The sequence below is a fragment of the Xenopus tropicalis genome, chromosome 5 (genome assembly GCF_000004195.4).
Source record: "Xenopus tropicalis strain Nigerian chromosome 5, UCB_Xtro_10.0, whole genome shotgun sequence".
Taxonomy (NCBI): domain Eukaryota; kingdom Metazoa; phylum Chordata; class Amphibia; order Anura; family Pipidae; genus Xenopus; species Xenopus tropicalis.
Genome location: NC_030681.2, coordinates 77,771,518 through 77,788,912, shown reverse-complemented (window position 1 = coordinate 77,788,912; position 17,395 = coordinate 77,771,518). Strand labels below are relative to the sequence as shown.

General features: G+C 37.6%; 1 protein-coding gene across 2 annotated transcripts in view; it reads right to left on the bottom strand.

Annotated features, from left to right (window-relative positions):
• ak9 (adenylate kinase 9) overlaps nucleotides 1-17,395 on the bottom strand; it is a 55,278-nt gene that overhangs the window by 483 nt on the left and 37,400 nt on the right. For both annotated transcript variants that reach the window (XM_031901891.1, XM_031901892.1), the window contains exons 26-38: nucleotides 15,799-16,018; nucleotides 14,201-14,269; nucleotides 13,819-14,028; nucleotides 12,357-12,575; nucleotides 11,895-12,108; nucleotides 11,294-11,495; nucleotides 9,606-9,752; nucleotides 9,004-9,221; nucleotides 8,347-8,543; nucleotides 7,503-7,672; nucleotides 6,406-6,504; nucleotides 3,743-3,845; nucleotides 303-417 (exon numbers count right to left, since the gene is read on the bottom strand). In XM_031901891.1, coding sequence (XP_031757751.1) covers nucleotides 303-417; nucleotides 3,743-3,845; nucleotides 6,406-6,504; nucleotides 7,503-7,672; nucleotides 8,347-8,543; nucleotides 9,004-9,221; nucleotides 9,606-9,752; nucleotides 11,294-11,495; nucleotides 11,895-12,108; nucleotides 12,357-12,575; nucleotides 13,819-14,028; nucleotides 14,201-14,269; nucleotides 15,799-16,018 — 2,183 coding nt within the window. The remainder of the gene's footprint in view (nucleotides 1-302; nucleotides 418-3,742; nucleotides 3,846-6,405; nucleotides 6,505-7,502; nucleotides 7,673-8,346; nucleotides 8,544-9,003; nucleotides 9,222-9,605; nucleotides 9,753-11,293; nucleotides 11,496-11,894; nucleotides 12,109-12,356; nucleotides 12,576-13,818; nucleotides 14,029-14,200; nucleotides 14,270-15,798; nucleotides 16,019-17,395) is intronic.

Below are 17,395 nucleotides of genomic sequence, written 5' to 3'. Positions count from 1 at the left end.
ACAACACATACCCATCAATGCTATTATTAGTTAGTTTCATGCCAAATGGATTCTGTCTGGGCAACCCAGTTATTTTGCACCTACACATGTAAGAACAATTGAAACATTTACTGGAAAATTATAATTTTTCTAGGCAATATAGTGTTTTGTGTGGCCATCTTAAAGCGTATGGAGATTACTCAAGACATGGCCAAAATCCATATGCTGAGGTATCGCTGTGGCTATGTGTCCGAATAAAAAATGTAGTAAACATCAAATCTACAGCAATAAAATGTTGATGTAGTAATATATAATGCTCTTACCTTTTAAATGAAAAGCAATATAGAGCAGAGCAGATTGTTTGATGTTTAGATATGGATACTTGGGCTTTAGGCAGCCTACATCATTCATTGCTTTTATTAAAGCAGTTGCAGCTCCCTAAAAAAGGAACAAATTGAAATGGTTTTATAGCACGTCAGTATTATCATGCACTGTGATTTTTATATTAATGTGATTTCTTGAATCTGCCTCCTTGTTTGATGCTCTCCCTGTGAGAGGTATGAAAAGGATATAAAATATACAGTTTACATGGGGAAGCATTTTCTTTTCTAAGCACACAAGTCTTGATTGTGCGCTTATTTATTAATAAATTAGAATCTCAAAAAACAGGCGTAAAAACATGAAAAACAAAAACTTTTAGGTGCAAATTTTTTTTTGCACTTAATAAATCTCAAAATTCTAGTTGTGGAAACCCACATTTGTGATTTTTGCTGTAAAAGGTAAAATTTACATTTTGATAACTCTGCTCCTTAGTGTCAAAAATAATTCTGCTAGTGGCCAACATTGATCAATTATATCTGCCCCCTTTAACACAGGTAGGAGTTTTACAGTGTTTGTCCCCACTGCTTTCCCAAAAATAGGTTGGCACAGGAGGTTATATAAAGGAGGTGAGGACCAGTCATTTCCGCTTTGGCCAGAAGGATGTCATCTGGGGAAAATGCCAGAAGTGTGGAGGCCATAGACTAGAACTAGAAAACCAGCAGGTTAGTGATAGGTTTAGCCAGAAGTAGGCAATAATGTGTCGTAGCTAGCTGCAGCAGTGAGAGGCAGTAAGACATATCTGGACTGAGATTTAAAATTATGCCTAGGTATTATGGGCAGTATGGTGCCCAAATAAAGAGGCAGATAGCAGATAACCCCGCTTAGGGTTAGTGGCTAGTATCGGTTAGCTAGCACATACTGAAGAATTAGACTGTAAAGCACCAAAATAAAAAGGTTCCTCATGTAAACATGTACCAGCACCCCAGGATATTAAATTAAAAGCTAGAGGTAAAAGAAGGAGTCCCCTTTTTGGTAATAAGGTGACTAAATGGGTGAGAGATGTGTGACTGTAAATACTAAAATATTTCAGCCAGCACGTAAAGTAAAGTGCAAGCAGGGCTTAGCCCTTGCGTGTTTATTCAAAATGCAACGTTTCGGGGGCGTACCCCTTCGTCAGGCATACAGACACACACCAGTGCACAGGATTAAATAGTCACAACATTAACATATGTGATTGTTTGGTTGATATATTAACCTTTAAAACACTCTAAAAAAACTTTTTCAGAATTGTGCAATACATGATTCACAAAAACTTTGATGAATTATATTATACAGAATTAACCATCCTTCCCAGTATTCAGTGTCCATAAGTGAAACCTCCATAAGCAAGGCATAATTCAAACAATGCGTATAGATCTGCAAAAATGAATACATAAAAATCCATAAAAACATACTCCATCAGTCTTATCTAAAAACATTATCCCTTTAAATAATAATAATGTTTTTAAATAAGCCTGATGGAGTATGTTTTTATGGATTTTTATGTATTCATTTTTGCAGATCTATACCCATTGATTGAATTATGCCTTGCTTATGGAGGTTTCACTTATGGACACTGAATACTGGGAAGGATGGTTAATTCTGTATAATATAATTCATCAAAGTTTTTGTGAATCATGTATTGCAAAATTCTGAAAAAGGTTTTTAGAGTGTTTTAAAGGTTAATATATCAACCAAACAATCACATATGTTAATGTTGTGACTATTTAATCATGTGCACTGGTGTGTGTCTGTATGTCTGACGAAGGGGTACGCCCCCGAAACGTTGCATTTTGAATAAACATGCAAGGGCTAAGCCCTGCTTGCACTTTACTTGTCGTGCTGGCTGAAATATTTTGACCAAACTGTGTGGAGAGTGCCGACTCTCTAGGCTGTGCACCAAGTAGTAACTCTCTGGAAGAGGTAAGGGTGTGCTGGTGTACATATTTTTCCCATGGAAATACTAAAAACCAGCTTCTGTGGGCACAAGTGATATAAAAAGAAATAAAAAAGTAGTGAGAGGTTCTATTCCTAAAGGTGGCCACACACGTGGCGATTTTAGATCGTACAATCTGCCACTAACTGTTCAGGACTGAAACGGCAGATAAGGAGGTAGAAGCAATAGGATTTCTACCTCCTTCTGCCGATTCAGCACTGACGGCAGATTTTGCTCAGGCACCTTTTTTTGAGTTAAAATAGACTCGAAAAAAACGCACGATTCGCTATAGTATTATCGCATCCGTTAAGTTGCATATCGCGTGCGTTAATTAGCACGCATGATTCACAAACACTTAGGGGCAGATTTACCAAAACACAAATTCGAATCCCGAATTGGAAGAGTTCGGATTGGAAACGAAAATTTCTGAAGATCGCGACTTTTTCGTCGCCATCGCGACTTTTTTGTATTGAACGATCGTAAACTGCGGGAAAACCTTTCTTACTTTGCATGATTTTGGAAGCCTCCCATAGGAATAAATGGCACTCTGTAGCTCCAACCTGGCGCAAGAAAAGTCACGATGCCGAAGCTTGACCGCAACAATGCGATTTTCTTGCGACGGCGATGAAAAAGTCGTGGAAAATATGTGCAAGATACGAAAAAGTCGCGACAGCGACGAAAAAGTCGAAAAAATACCGATCATTACGAACAAAACACATTCGGAGCTTTCGTGGATTGATAAATCTCACCCTCTGACGCACTAAATATCGCATTACTCTATATGAAAATGAACACCTACTTGAGGCAGGCGGTAATTATAGAAAAGTACAGTTCATGAGCTTTTGGCAACACAATATGGACTTTGCAGTGTGATTTATTCAAGTATGTGTTGGCCCTAGAGTAATGCATCCTCCGTTTTGCAGGGAAATGGTCATTTGAAAAAAAAAAGTAGTTTTACGAATGTAATGCTGTGTATGGCTAATATGGCGTGCGCGCGAAAAGTATCGCTTGTGCCTTAATTAGCGCGTGCGACAAGTAACGCACATGGGTGAATACCACACAAAAATAGTCTTTGCGACTTAAATAACACACACAGCACTCGCAGCTAAATTAACGCAAATATACTTTAAGTGAATCGTGCGGTAAGACACGAAAAATTAGACGCAATAAAATTTTTAGCGCATGCTATAAATAGCACACGTTTTAACGCACTTTAGTGAATCAACCCTAATATGTCTTCATGATTTGCACTTTATTTATAAGAAATAAATGCAGGATTACATTATTTTTTTAAAACTACATATGATACTTGCTGAGCCTTGTAAATATCATATATGACCAACCATATGCCAGGGGGACATGTTTGGAGTAAATACTGTTTTTATTTGGCATTTGACTGATGCACATCATTGACCTATACATAAGCACGAGAGCAAGAGAATGTTCAACTTTAAGATAAAAACCAACCTGCTCAAGGTATCCAGTTAATGGAAGTGAAGTCAAAAGCACAGGTTCTATTTTTGGTGGAAGTTTGCATGGAAGCTTCTGATTGTAGTATTTCTCTGGAAGTCTAGTAACATAAAAACATTACATGCATTTTACTAGTGAGACTACATAAATAAAAAACATACTTTGAACTTATTTATATATATATATATATATATATATATATATATATATATATATATATATATATACATACACACACACACACACACACATGAATAGTTTGAAAGTACAGTACTCAACAGGCCTTTCACAAAAAGGGAAAAAGTGTATTTACAAACCCAACGTTTCAGTAAAAATAAAAAGGCTGCAGTTGGGTTTGTAAAAAAGGTTTGCCTTTTTCTTGAAAGTCCTGTTGAGAACTTTACTCATATCATGTTACCACACATTGCCTGTGTTAAGTCTAACTGGGTATTTACTCTGTTTTTATCATCTTAAAGTAATAACTTAGAAACCAATTAACTTTAGATTTTATTTACAATATATTATTTCCTGTGTGTCAAAAGTTTGAGGGAAAGGTAGTAATTCTGAAGCAACACCTCAAGACATCAGCTAAAAACTTAAAAACTGGTTGCAACTTTGTCTTCCAGCATAACAACGATCCAAAGCATACCTCCAAAGCAGTGACAAAGTAGCTTAAATAGTGGAGTGGTAATCACAAAGCTCAGACATGAATTCCACTCAAATTTATCGACCGAACTAAAAAAGCACATTAGAATAAAGAGACCCACAAATTAGACTGACTTATACCAATTCTGCCTGGAGGAATGAAAAAGTATTCTAGCAGCATATAGGGGATGAATATCCTAAGCCTTTGATTCAAGTTTGAGGGACTAAAAGCAGGAAGGAAAAAACAGCCTTTATATTTACTTTATATGAACTTTTGTTAATTATTTCTAGTGTAATGAGCACAACTGCACTCTTTACACTAGTGATGTGGCCCCCCGGACCCCCACTGGGCCTCTGATGCCAGTCAGTACTAATAAGTAAATTATATTGACTAATTCTGATTGATTTGTACAAGTTTAAAATGACTTTTTGTAAAATGATTTCTATACAAGAAAAAAATGTAAATCGCAGGCCTGGATTTGTGATGAGGCCACAAAGGCCTGGGCCTAGGCGGCACAAATTTAGGGGAGGCATGTCGCCCAGCTGCACCTAAAAGGTTGCGAAATTATAAATCTGGCATTGGTAGGTTACCTTTATATTAACATTTAGGGGCACATTTACAAAGGCACGTACTCTCGGAGCGCATTTTTGGCAAATTTTTCGGGCGTCCGCGCGATTTTGTCGTACGGCGCACGACTTTTCGTATCGTGCACGACTTTTTCGTACACTTGCACGAAAAAATCAGAAAGGTTTTACCGCTGTTTACAAGTGTATGGTACAAAAATTTTGTGACTTTCAGATCGCCAATACGATATTATTGTGATTAATACGATTTTTTGTAAGCTTTTTTGTGATATTTGCGATCTTCAGAAATTTACCCATTCGGGATTCGAACTCGTGATTTGATAAATCTGCCCCTTAGTATGATGTACACATTCATATACTAAGACTATTTTTAATCTTTTCTGTTTTTTGAAATATTTAGCTATTAGTTTAACAGTTCTCCAGTGTGGAATTTCAACAGCTATCTGGTTTCTAGGGTCCAGTTTACCCAAGCTAACAGGCAATAGATTAAATAAGAGACTGGAAGATAAATAGGAGAGGGCATAAATACATAGTAAAAAGTAACAATAACAAAGTAGTAGCCTCACAGAGCTTAAGGGGGGAATTCACAAAAGTGGAGATAGCCCCCTCTTTAATCACTTCACTGACATTTGCCCCAACTTATCTGTGCCCCCCATAGCATGTCCAGAACTACAGAGCTGCTTGACAGCATTGGTCCCAACCTGTTCCCAGCAGCCATCTTGGGGATCAGCAAACAGCACATACACAGTGGCACCCAAACTGGGATATTGGGGTACAGGGTTGGACTGGCCCAACAGGGCACTGGATTAAAACTCAGTGGGCCCTAGTCTTTTTGGACCTCTATTAACTGGGCAAGTTGGTATGTGGGTTGGATTGCTGCTGACCAGTAATGAGTAGGAGCTGGAGAAGAAGGTATTTAGACCCTTAAATCTTATTACAGGAATGGAATTACACAGCAATATAGAAAACATTAGAAAGCCCAATTGTACTAAAAAAATGATGAATAGTTTCCCTGGGAAAACTAAAATTACCCTTCAGGAAATGCCCCCGATGTGAAATGACAAATGGCATATGAAATGCAAAATCCTGCTGTAGATGTGGGACTGGGTTTGATGGCACCAACAGATTTACTAAGAGCTAAAGGCAAATTCATAAAAAAAAAATGTCTGGAAAATGAAAAAATCTGAAAACTGTCTGTTTAAAAGACAAATTCACAAAAGTGGAGATAGAGGTTTGTGAATTAGGTGGAAAATCCGACAAATCTATCTCCACTTTTATTTTGTCTCAGTATCAGCACTTTTGTGAATTCCCACCATAGTGTTTTGGCTGCTGGGGTCAGTGATTGCCATCTGACAGCTGGAAAGAGGCAGAAGAAGAAATCAAGTTTGTTAAGCTAAAATATAACAAAAAAAATTAAAACTAAAACTCACCTCATGAACTTCTGTAGCTTTTCCTTGGTCTCAAAAATATAAATCTTATCTCTGTATTCTACTGCATTCTCAATATGACCAGGGACCAGTGCTTCGTATCTAAGGGGCAGAATACAGAACAATAAGTAGCATGCATTAGATGAAATCATTTCATTAATAATTCTTGAGATAACAAAAGATCCTGTGGGGGATCCTTGGTGGGATGTAGTAAGTTGTCCCTTCTCCGCCTACACAGGATCCCTATCCCCTGGCTACCTTTACAAATATGTGTTATAACCAGCATGCAAGATAAAGCAGTCACATGACTTGGTAAATTTCAGTTGTAGGCCGTGAGCAATCTGTAAGGATTTGCCTCAAGCAGAGGGAGAAGGTGTGCTTTTCTGCAGTTTGCAAGCAAGATTATTGGTGTTAATATTATCCTAAAAAAGTGGTAAAGCTGGCTATAAATACAGGAAGGCAAAATGGCTCTTAAAAATAATAACTTAAGAAACAACTACTGAAATGAATAAATACATGCAATTTATGTAGTTTAGCCCATAATAAATAGAAATTGGCAATGTTTTCTCTCACAACTTACTTCTGCCAAAAAAAGGCTGCTGCAAAGTTGCTCAGATTGATTTGCGCTAAATCTGCTCATCGATAAAGTACAAGAATAAGTGGGCTGATGCTAAGCTGTTTAGCACTCACTGTATATCAGTATTCTGATTTCACTATATTATGGTATCATTTACAAACAGAATAGTTTTATTTCTAAATCCATCAAAGACTCATATCCATTGTTTTATTATCCCTCCTTTATAAAGCCCAGGCATATTTAAGCAGCCAGTTGGAGAGATTGTTCTTCATTCCTGTGGAGCTTCACACTCTCTATGGTCAATATAATAAGGAGCCAATTAACCTGCCTGTATATTTGTAGAAGGCTGGAGGAAATAATGCACTCAAAGGAATCCCATGCAGATATAGTGAAAACATACAAACTCCCTGCAGATTGTGCCCATGTACTTAGAAACTCCAGGGCTACCTTGGTTTTTAGCTGCAAATAAATCATAGCTATAAAATCACTATACCAGCAGAAAAAAAACTATTACTTTACAAACCTTTTATTACCATCAACATAGGTAACTGGGCAATACCCCTTCATTTCTGCATTTTTAGGAAATTTTGCCTTCACATCAGCCACAGTTAGCGTTTTTGGTAACAGCTCAGGAGGAGGGATTGGGCGCGGTGCAAGAGGTGGCACATATAATTCAGGACTTTTCAAGAAAGCCTATAAAGCAGACAAAAACAATCACTTTTAGACAAACATAGTGTTTTACGTAAAAAGGCCCAAATTTAGAAGAGCTGCTATAAGCTTCCAATCATAAGTACTGGCACTCAGAGGTTTCACCTTGTTGCTACTGCCATGGAGCTTTGCATCGTAGTGTGTGACCTTCACAGATATGGTTTTGACCCTTCGCTAATAGGACATTCTCAATGGCAGAATTCATGGGTCTGACCTCTGTAATCTATTAGACTGAAGGGGACCTGTCACCCTGGAATTGTTTTCTCCACCAAAGGTACCAGTTATTAGAGCCCATACTCTGGTTGGTGGAAACAATAGTTTCCCCCCTGGAAGGGAGCTCCAGGTGCATGTGGCCATGCTGTATAACAAGCCTGCACATAATGAGTCAGTCTCCCCACTTGCTCATTATGGGCATGCGTAAGCGCACTGAACACGCCTCACAAGCTTATGTCATAAGCGTGCGCATAATGAGCGAGTTGTGGCAAACCAATTTTTTAGATTAACATTTGTGATTTCCGGGTCCTATTGCAGTTCTTTTTTCTGATCTGATTCTCCCTCCACCCTCTTCTTTATCTGATAGCACATAACTTTTTAATGAGAGGAAATAACGCTACACGTATTACCACAAGCAGAGTACATACCCAGGGAATTCTACTTACATCCAGCTCCTTCTGTGAAGCCATCTTGTAATAGTGTCCCCGGAATTCTGCAGCAAACTGCAGGGATGGATTTCCAGAACAGTCAACAAGCTCTCCCCTTTGTGCTAGACACACAGGGCAGTATTGTCCAAACTCACCCAGCCGAGAAACTAGCTCCTGAGGAGTGATGCAGAAGTCAGCAATGCCAGCTGCCATACCTGTTCAAATAATTCATTCAGAGAGTATATTTACATGTGCAATAACATTGCCACCCAGTGAATTTATAAACTTGTTTTAATGCCATTGTGCTCAAAATGAATATAATTCCATTTCTAATAATAAATACTTTCTTCTTGCATTGAAAGATTTAATTGAACTTTAAATCTGCGCACCTTAATTTATTACTTTAATTAAATATATTTTCAATATCAGGAAACTGAATGGTTCTTTAAGTATAAGGTGCACACATAATACTGTATTTTGAAATCTAAACTCTCTACCAGCTTGAAGTCTCTTTTACAAATGGATTTATTTGTGCATGTATAAAAATATTCATTAAAATAAGTATTTTAAGGTGATACAATGCCTTTTATTTGTTGTTTTGATTTAATAAAACATGCTACAATGGTTCTGTAAGCAATATTTCATAATCATGTACTCTTAAAAAAATTGCCGTACCTTCTTTTATTCTCTCCAAGTAGGACTGTATTTGATTGATACTTTTCTGAACTTCTCCAGTAATTTTGTTGGAAACCCACCATTTACTCCTTAAAGAATCAACTTCACACCAGTTCTGATGCAGCTTTGAGTAGTGTTCTTTGGTCAGAATGACTTCTTGTTTATAACAGGAGTTGCGTACAACAAGAATTTGAGCACTATCATGCACAGGGTAAGGCCTACATTAAAAAAAAATACAATTTTTTTAACATTTGCATTCATTGACATCATGCTCTTGTACAGGCTGATTTGGAAATGTTTGAAATTTGGAGGCCCATTTATTTAGTTATAAGGTGCTAGCTTTCTGATAGCAGCCTTGCAAGGATCAGCTTGTTAAATTGGAGAAGGAGGTAGTGAAATACATGACCCACCAATGAGGAAAGGTAAGGGGACCCCATATGGCTGTTGCTTTATAATTGTCTGAAAAGTGGTCCTTTCTCAATATTAACTTTTTCTTGAACTTCATCTTTTTATACTCTGTTTATATGCTGTTACTCCATGTTTAGTTTGCACACGATGCACAAAGAACAAAGGGCCTAATGTATATGTAAGCAGAACGATACCTGTTAGAGTTCTTCTTGTCTTCCAGTCCTCTTTTTAACACTTCCTTTATAGGGGCTTGCAGCTCAAATATTTTTATAGGAATTATACTGCAGGCTTCCAGAAGATCTACTTGATGTTTGGTAACAGGAAAACCATCAAAAACAACTCTGTGCAGGGAGAATATACAATTAAGTTGTTGTCTAAATGATTTAGAAAAGATCACATAACATGGATACCCCTGACACAAATGCAAGAGAATATAGGGTGTACCAAATCGCTGGACATTCAGCAAGTACTGTCTGGGGCAAATCTACACTCTGCACCTCCCCCAATCTGCCCACATTAATACAGCAATGCCATATGCAGGTAGCACTGTATTCATATGGAAAGCATAAAACCTTTTGCTCTATTCTCTACAAGGACCTATGCCTGCAGGTGCTGATGGCAAGGCACAGTGCAAAGTGCAAAAAGCATGGGAACTTGCACCTGTTTTTTTTTTTTTTTGCACTCTGCACCCTGGCCTCTTTTCTATTAAATTGTTCTCACATATCTAAAACCCCAGACTTATTTGGGAGTTAAAAATATTAAAGTAACTCCAGGGCTGCAGTGCAGGGATGTGCATTTAGTTCCCACTTACAGACCACATGCAGCCCCAGGTTTCCTAGTCTCTGCACTAAGTGCTGTATCAGAAGTTTGGTGCTCAGTGCAGAAATCAGTATCTGGAGGCAAAGTTCAGTCCTGTCCTAACTGCCTGCCTGACGTGCAAGTTAGGGAGGGGATAGGGGCAGGTGGTGGTAAGCCTTAATGCCTCCCCCCACTGACTCCTCATAAATACGGTGCTAACTAACACAGTCAGCACTATACTGGTCCAGGTCTCTGGAGTACAGAGGCCTGTAGCAAGTTAAACAACACAGGACACAGCCTGTAAAGTATAAAAAAAATGGGCAATAGCACACAGTATCCTGCATTTTAAATGAGGTGTTTGGTGTATGGTGTATTTGACTCAATACTGCCTTGGTTACCTTAGAGCAGATATAAATCCAAGTAAGGAACCAGGAACCATCAACAGACACTCTTACTGATAATCACTGATCTTCCTAAATGCATTGCCTATGCATGTACATTGCCTGCCACTATAACTAACTCTGCACATAAAAATTACATAAATCATGTAAGTGTTCAATACTTCTCAATGCTTAATATATATACAGTGCACTCTAAGGAGTGCATTTATTAATGGTTATAATTATTAATGTTCATATTTTTTTTCATGATTCGTAGTTTTTAGTGCTATAACTAAAAAATTTCACAACTTTTACGTGATACAGTATGTGATAAAACAATTCCGAAACCGTAAATACTCCAGCAAAAACCTGTCAAAATAATGTAGATGTCAATGGCAGATGTCCCTTTTACAAGTGGAAGATCTTTTAGAGGTTTTCAAGATATTTGACGCTGGCTTTTGTGTGACAAAACGAAAAAGTCGCAGTTTTTGTGACTTTTTTGCATCTTACTCCCACTTGCTTTTTCAGTTCAGATATTTTGATAAATATGTGACATTTGTAGAAATGTCAGAGTGAGTGAGCTCTGGCATACTTGCCAGAATGACCTACATCCATGCAGAAACACCTATTTTGTTATGTAGTAAGCTTATTTTAAACACAGTTTAAAAGAAAAGTATCTATTTAAGATCAAAATTAAAACTTACCCATTTGTATTAGAAGTTAAATCCATCAAAGCTACTTCTAGACACTTAACAGAAAGATCATCAGGCAAAACCAACCCTTTCCGAAGTATAGAGTTTAATTCTGTTGCCAATTCAGTGTTTGGCTGATTTTCCAAAACAGAGCGAATGGCATCTCCAATTGAAAGTCTTTTCAGCCCATATAAACTCGTAAACATCTTAGCAACTGCAATGAAAAATGTAATAGTAAAAGAAATGCGTTGTGTTCCACCACTCTTTTGTATATAAGATTTGAACACGGCAACATTAGCCCATATATTAGATATATATAATGCACATGCACAAAACTGAGGTACACCAGTCACAGGGTCTGCTCCCATTATAGTTACACCACAAATGGCCAACATACGGAGTGCTGAGACACGTGGCTCATGACTTCTCAAAACATCAATGCACAATCGATTTAAATAAATGAAAGAAATACAGTTTTTTCTCTTGTGCAACATTTAAGGAGTAATGTGTGAGGCATTTGCAGCATAGTCACTGCCTGAGAGATTTCTAAATGCTTACATTATATCCAATAGTTACAGCATAAAGCATTACATTTGTAAAGGCTTTGATTTACCTGAAGTCTTGCCAGATTTAGGAGGCCCAACAACAGCTATTCTTATTGGCACTGATGGCTTGGGTTTTGCCTGCTGGATGTATTTGATAGGATTTTTCATAAATAAGTTCCTGTTTTCCTTTGTCGAGAAGAAGTAAATATATTGGCGGTATAGTAATGGAAAGCCGGGATTTTCTTGGGTGAAAAATGGTTTTATTACCTCTCCTTGGCTTAGCTAAAAAAAAAGTTTGAATAGAAATTACATTATTCAAATGAGAACCTAAAATAGCCTAGTATATATATATATATATATACTAAGCTATATAAGGCTATTTTTAGCCAAACCACTGCGTTCCGTTCAGATCGAACTGTTTCATATACTTGTCCAAAAATCACAAATATCTTCATTTCAAAAGCTGAAAATTGCTTCATTGTGGTATATTTATACATGATTTGTAAACAAAAGGAATTCTAAACATGTACCTTGACTGGGTCCCACCGTCCAAAGACACTAGGCTGTTTGTAAGACATTTGGAGCATCTTATTAGCAACAGCAAGGCTAATGGGGTAGCTTTTTTCAAAGAGGCTTTCACGGTTTTCTACAAGATTTCTTAGCTTCTCATATAACTGGTAGTGCACAATATGTCGTTTCCGGCCTCCATTTATTGTCACAACAGGGATCTTAAGTCTCTGAAGCTCATCCTGAAGTGAGACAAAGGAAAATTGGCCCCAGTCGATTTTTGTAGAGATTCATTGGACACAATTTAGTTCCAAACTAAAGACTTTAGATTCAGAGATACAGAGATATTAACCTTTCCATATCCAATTAATTAGAATCTGCCAGATTAATAATCGCCTCTTTATGATGAGGAGGACTGGCTGGCATGTTTGCAAAAGCGCTAAACTTTTACTGTACCCCACTGCAACCTAAAGAATGTGGGGCTACCAGGGTTCCCTTATAGAAATTCATTCCAGAAAAGGAATTTAAAGTAACATTTGTACAATAAACAGTTAAAATAGAACCAATGTCCCAGGTTAGTTTTGTCATTTACGATGACATTAGTAGCACAGCTGAAACTGAATTAAAAATGATGCCTGTAATTTTGCAAACCCAGCACTGATTTCTGATTTTGGGAGAGATGTAAATATCAACGCCTTTATTATGGATGCCACAACAACACACCAAGGCTGGTAACATAATTATTAGCACGAACAACTGTCAGGGGACCTGTCACCCACACATCAAAACCTGTATAAAAAGAGTCCTTTGCAAATTAAACATGAAACCCAAATTCTTTTTGAATTATGCTGAACTAATCCTTTAATATGGACATTTATATTCCAGAGCTCTTATTGTGCATAACACTCGTTTTTTTTTTTTTTTTTTTTTTTTAAATACTTGATAATAAGCTCCTATTTTGCAGAATAATGCTCTATTTTACAGATATTTTACTGATTTATTTTGCAGGAGTGGAAACCAATAATAAACCCCAACTACAGTGTATGTATTTCAAATCTGGGATACAACTTAAAGTGATACTGACACCAGAAAGTAAATCTTTTTTTACATCTATCATAACATTATCTTTGCAAGAACTTTATAATTTTGCCATAAAAATATTTGCCTGAGGCATTTACATAACCTGTCTGATCCCCCGTGTTGCTCTATGAGGGGGCTGCCATATTTGTCCAGCAGGAGGCCGTTAGCATTAGAAGCTGTAACTGACAGGCTGAGAAGGGACAGTCAGGTTGGCAAAACAGTCAGGTTTAGGAACTTCAAGTAACAATTACTTACAAAACCAAACCTGTCAGCGAAAAACCATCAACATGACCTATAGATAACTTTTTATGTACATTCATATTTTGAAAAGTAGTTTTTTCGTGTCAGTATCACTTCCTCTAACTTGCAGCTCTTATTTTACTAGTTGCTAGATAATGTCCCTACCTTCACTGTTTCTAGAGACTCTGCTTCAGCTTCACACTTCTCCCCTATTTCACTTTTCATTCTTTCAACTGCATCATATTCTGACTCCTCTTCTTCCTCATCATCTTCTTCCTCATCTGGAAACTCTTCTGAAAGAATGAGTTCAATATCATCCCCTTCATCACCTTCTTCCTCCTCCTCCTCCTCCTGTTCATCTGGGTTTTTTTGATTCTACAGAAAAAGTCACAGTTTTAATGTGAAATGAATACTGTTAATAAGATAATTTTAGTTTATACATTTTTATCCTATAAATAACACAGGAACACAGGAGACATTGATTATGTTCCTAAATATATAATGAGAGGTATTACACTGGGACTGTAAATAATGTAGTTGCTCTCACCTCTTTTTCTTCTTTCATTTTATTTTGTTCAGCCATTAATTCAGCCCTTCTCTTTGCAATCTGATCGTCCTTTAAAAGATTAAATGGCAATAGCTTATTTAACTGCAAAGAATCTAGCTAAGAACTGGTTCAGTGTATCTTGTATTCAAAGACATTTTGTGAATAAGGGCATAAAATATCAATGCAAAATATATTCTTAAAGTCACTGAGGCTTATTTAATAACAGCGGCCTAATTTGCACTACAAGCAGGCTGTTCAAATAAAATAAATGTTGCTAAAAGTTATTGCCGAAATTTGCCCAGTGTTATCAAATAAGCCCCACTAAGTTTTAAAATTTTGTGGGCATACAACTGTAATTAACATTTTAGTAAGTACAGGTATTAGATCTATTATCTGGAATGCTTGGGGCATGAGATAATAAGAGATTTAATAAGAAGAGATTTTATTAATAAGAGACTTTCCCTTAATTAGGATCAGCATACCTTAAATCTGCTACAAATCATATAAACATTACATTTCAATACAATACCAAGACATTATTTAAAAACACTTTAAAGGGGAAGCAATCACTTCCTGGCATATTCTTCCCTTTAGCTCAATTGCACTTAGTCCCCTCCCAAAATGAATCACAGGTGTTTCTACAACTTAGCTCTTCACAGTTGAATTTCTAGAACTTCAGAGCTGCGCATTGGCATTGGGGACCATCATGTTTTGTCCTCAGCTTTGGTTTCTGTATGCACAATGGAAGCATATCTGTAGTCCTGGCCAAGTGAATATGCTCCTGGTGGCTGATCACTGAGACAAGGTCTGAGAATAGAAATAACTCTGCCAAAAATGGCAGCCCGTCAGTGTAGCTCTGCAATTCTGGATGCATTCAGGGGTAACAGCTAAGTTAGGGAGGGACTGGAGGGCCTGTGCACTGAGGTTTAATGGGAATAATTAGCTGGAGAGAGTTAACTTCCCTTTTGCATAACTACAAGACTTATGTTAGTACTCTAGACTATAATACCAAACAAGGTATATGTGTACTGTATAAACTATATCTCCATACTGCTTTTTTCGAGGTAAATAAACAATAAATCCTAGTTTAAAACAGTCTAATTTATATCTCTCAGGGTGTGCACTTTTCATTGAAGCCACTGGCACCTTTTTTTAAATTATTTTGAAGTGTGCTAGGTTGAAATTGTGACTTACTAAAGTGATTTCCAGTAATTACAGGATGTTGCTACCAAAGTTGTTTTGACTGAAGAAAAAGCAACAGGAAAAAACACACTGCAAACAGGGATGACAAGATTCAGGCTTTTTCAGCAGGATTCAAATCCAGCTCAATCCACATGGCTGGCTGAACCGAATCCTTAAAATCATGTGACTTTTTGTCACATAAACATGGAAGTTTCACCCTCACATAGAAATTAGGATTTGGTTTGGTATTTGGCCAAATATTTTATAAAGGATTTGGGGTTTGGCCCCATCCCAAAATAGTGGACTTGGTGCATCCCTACCTGAAAAGCTTTACCCTGAACTTTGCAAACTATTTTCTTAATTTCTGGTAGGATAAACAAACAGAAAAAGGTCCCCCATATCCCCCAAAAGGGTACCCTTATTTGTTTCTTGAGTGCTTTTAATTTTTGTTTGCGCTCCTCTTTTCTCATTTGACGTTCTTTCCATTTTGCCAAACGTGGAGGAAGAAGGCGGTCGCAAATGGCACTTTCTTCTACATCAAGAAAGACAGCAATGTCTGGGAAAAAGCCCTTCTCCCCTAAGTACTGTGTCTCTTCTGCTGTATTAGGAAAGCCATCTAATATAAACCCAGTTGAGCTAGGAGGGAAAGACAAGATATATGTTTATTTACAATAAATTTAAAACAGTATTATCATATTAACTTCCAATATTATCCTTCAAATCAAAGAAATGACAGTCCTTTGGGGACACAGTAACTTGCCTGCTAGTGAGTAAGCAGTAAAGTGGTACAAAATCTTTATATTTATGTTTCAAATTATAATTCAGCTAAAGTACAGTTACGAGCATGGGGCTGCTATCTTGTAGGCTTTCAAACAGATCCTTACTGTAATCAGCGTCAGACTGGGCCATCAGGGTACCAGGAAAAAACCCGGTAGGCCCCGGTGGCCCATATTTGATATTACCCAGGGTGCCCCCATGATTCGCTGTCTCTCTCCCCTGACGAGCCGCAGGTAAATTTCTTTCAGGAGCGCTCGGGGGAGAGGGTCAGAGGGTGTTGGGGGCCTCTGCGGGGGGTGGGGCATTGGGGGATATAGGGCCCCCGGGGTGGAAGCCCTGGTGAGCCCTGCATCCCCAGTTCGACCCTGCCTGTAATGTAGTGGCTCAGTGACCATGAAAATGTTCATGCAACCCTTCTATTAAAGGGGACCTGTCACCCCAAGACATAACTCCAAATTATTTTCTATATTGTTAGTTGAGCAAAATAAACTTTACTTACTCTATATAAATAATATAAATGTTGTTTCCTTCCGTCTTGGAATTACTCAATCAAAGCAAGCAGGCAGGCACCATTTTGTGGACACTGTTATGAAGGCAAACTTTTTATCATGCCAAAATCTTGTTTATGTGCCAGAATGGGGGACCTGATGCCCAAGACCATGCACTGGCTACACAATTAGATGATGAGGAGGGAGGGGGAAAGTGAGATATGCAGTGACATCTTGGTAGTGCTGAATGGAAAGCTAACGTTATTGTCTGCCCCGCCTCCATGCCTAAGGCATAGAGGTGGGGCAAGCAATATATGATTGACAGCTGGGATTTTTAAATGCCTTTTTTATGGGTTTGGATGTGTTAATATAAAAATGAATTTGGTTTTCATGTTTAATTTGAAAAGGACTTTTATTATACAGCTTTTTATGTCTGGGAGACAGGTCCACTTTAAAGGGAGAAAATTAATAATGAAATGGGTTCAGAGGCTATTAAGTAAGTGCAAGTTGCAAAAAACAGCCACTGGGAAGTCAACCGTTTTGGCTGCTTTGTAATCCCCACCTTAAAGTGATATTGACACTACAAAACTACTCTTCAAAATATGAATGTACTTTAAAAGTTGCCTATAGGTCATGTTGATCATTTTTCGCTGATAGAGCTGCTTTTGTAAGTAATTGTTGTTTAAAGTTCCTAAACCTGACTGGTTTGCCAACCTGACTGTCCCTTCTCAACCTGTCAGTTACCTGT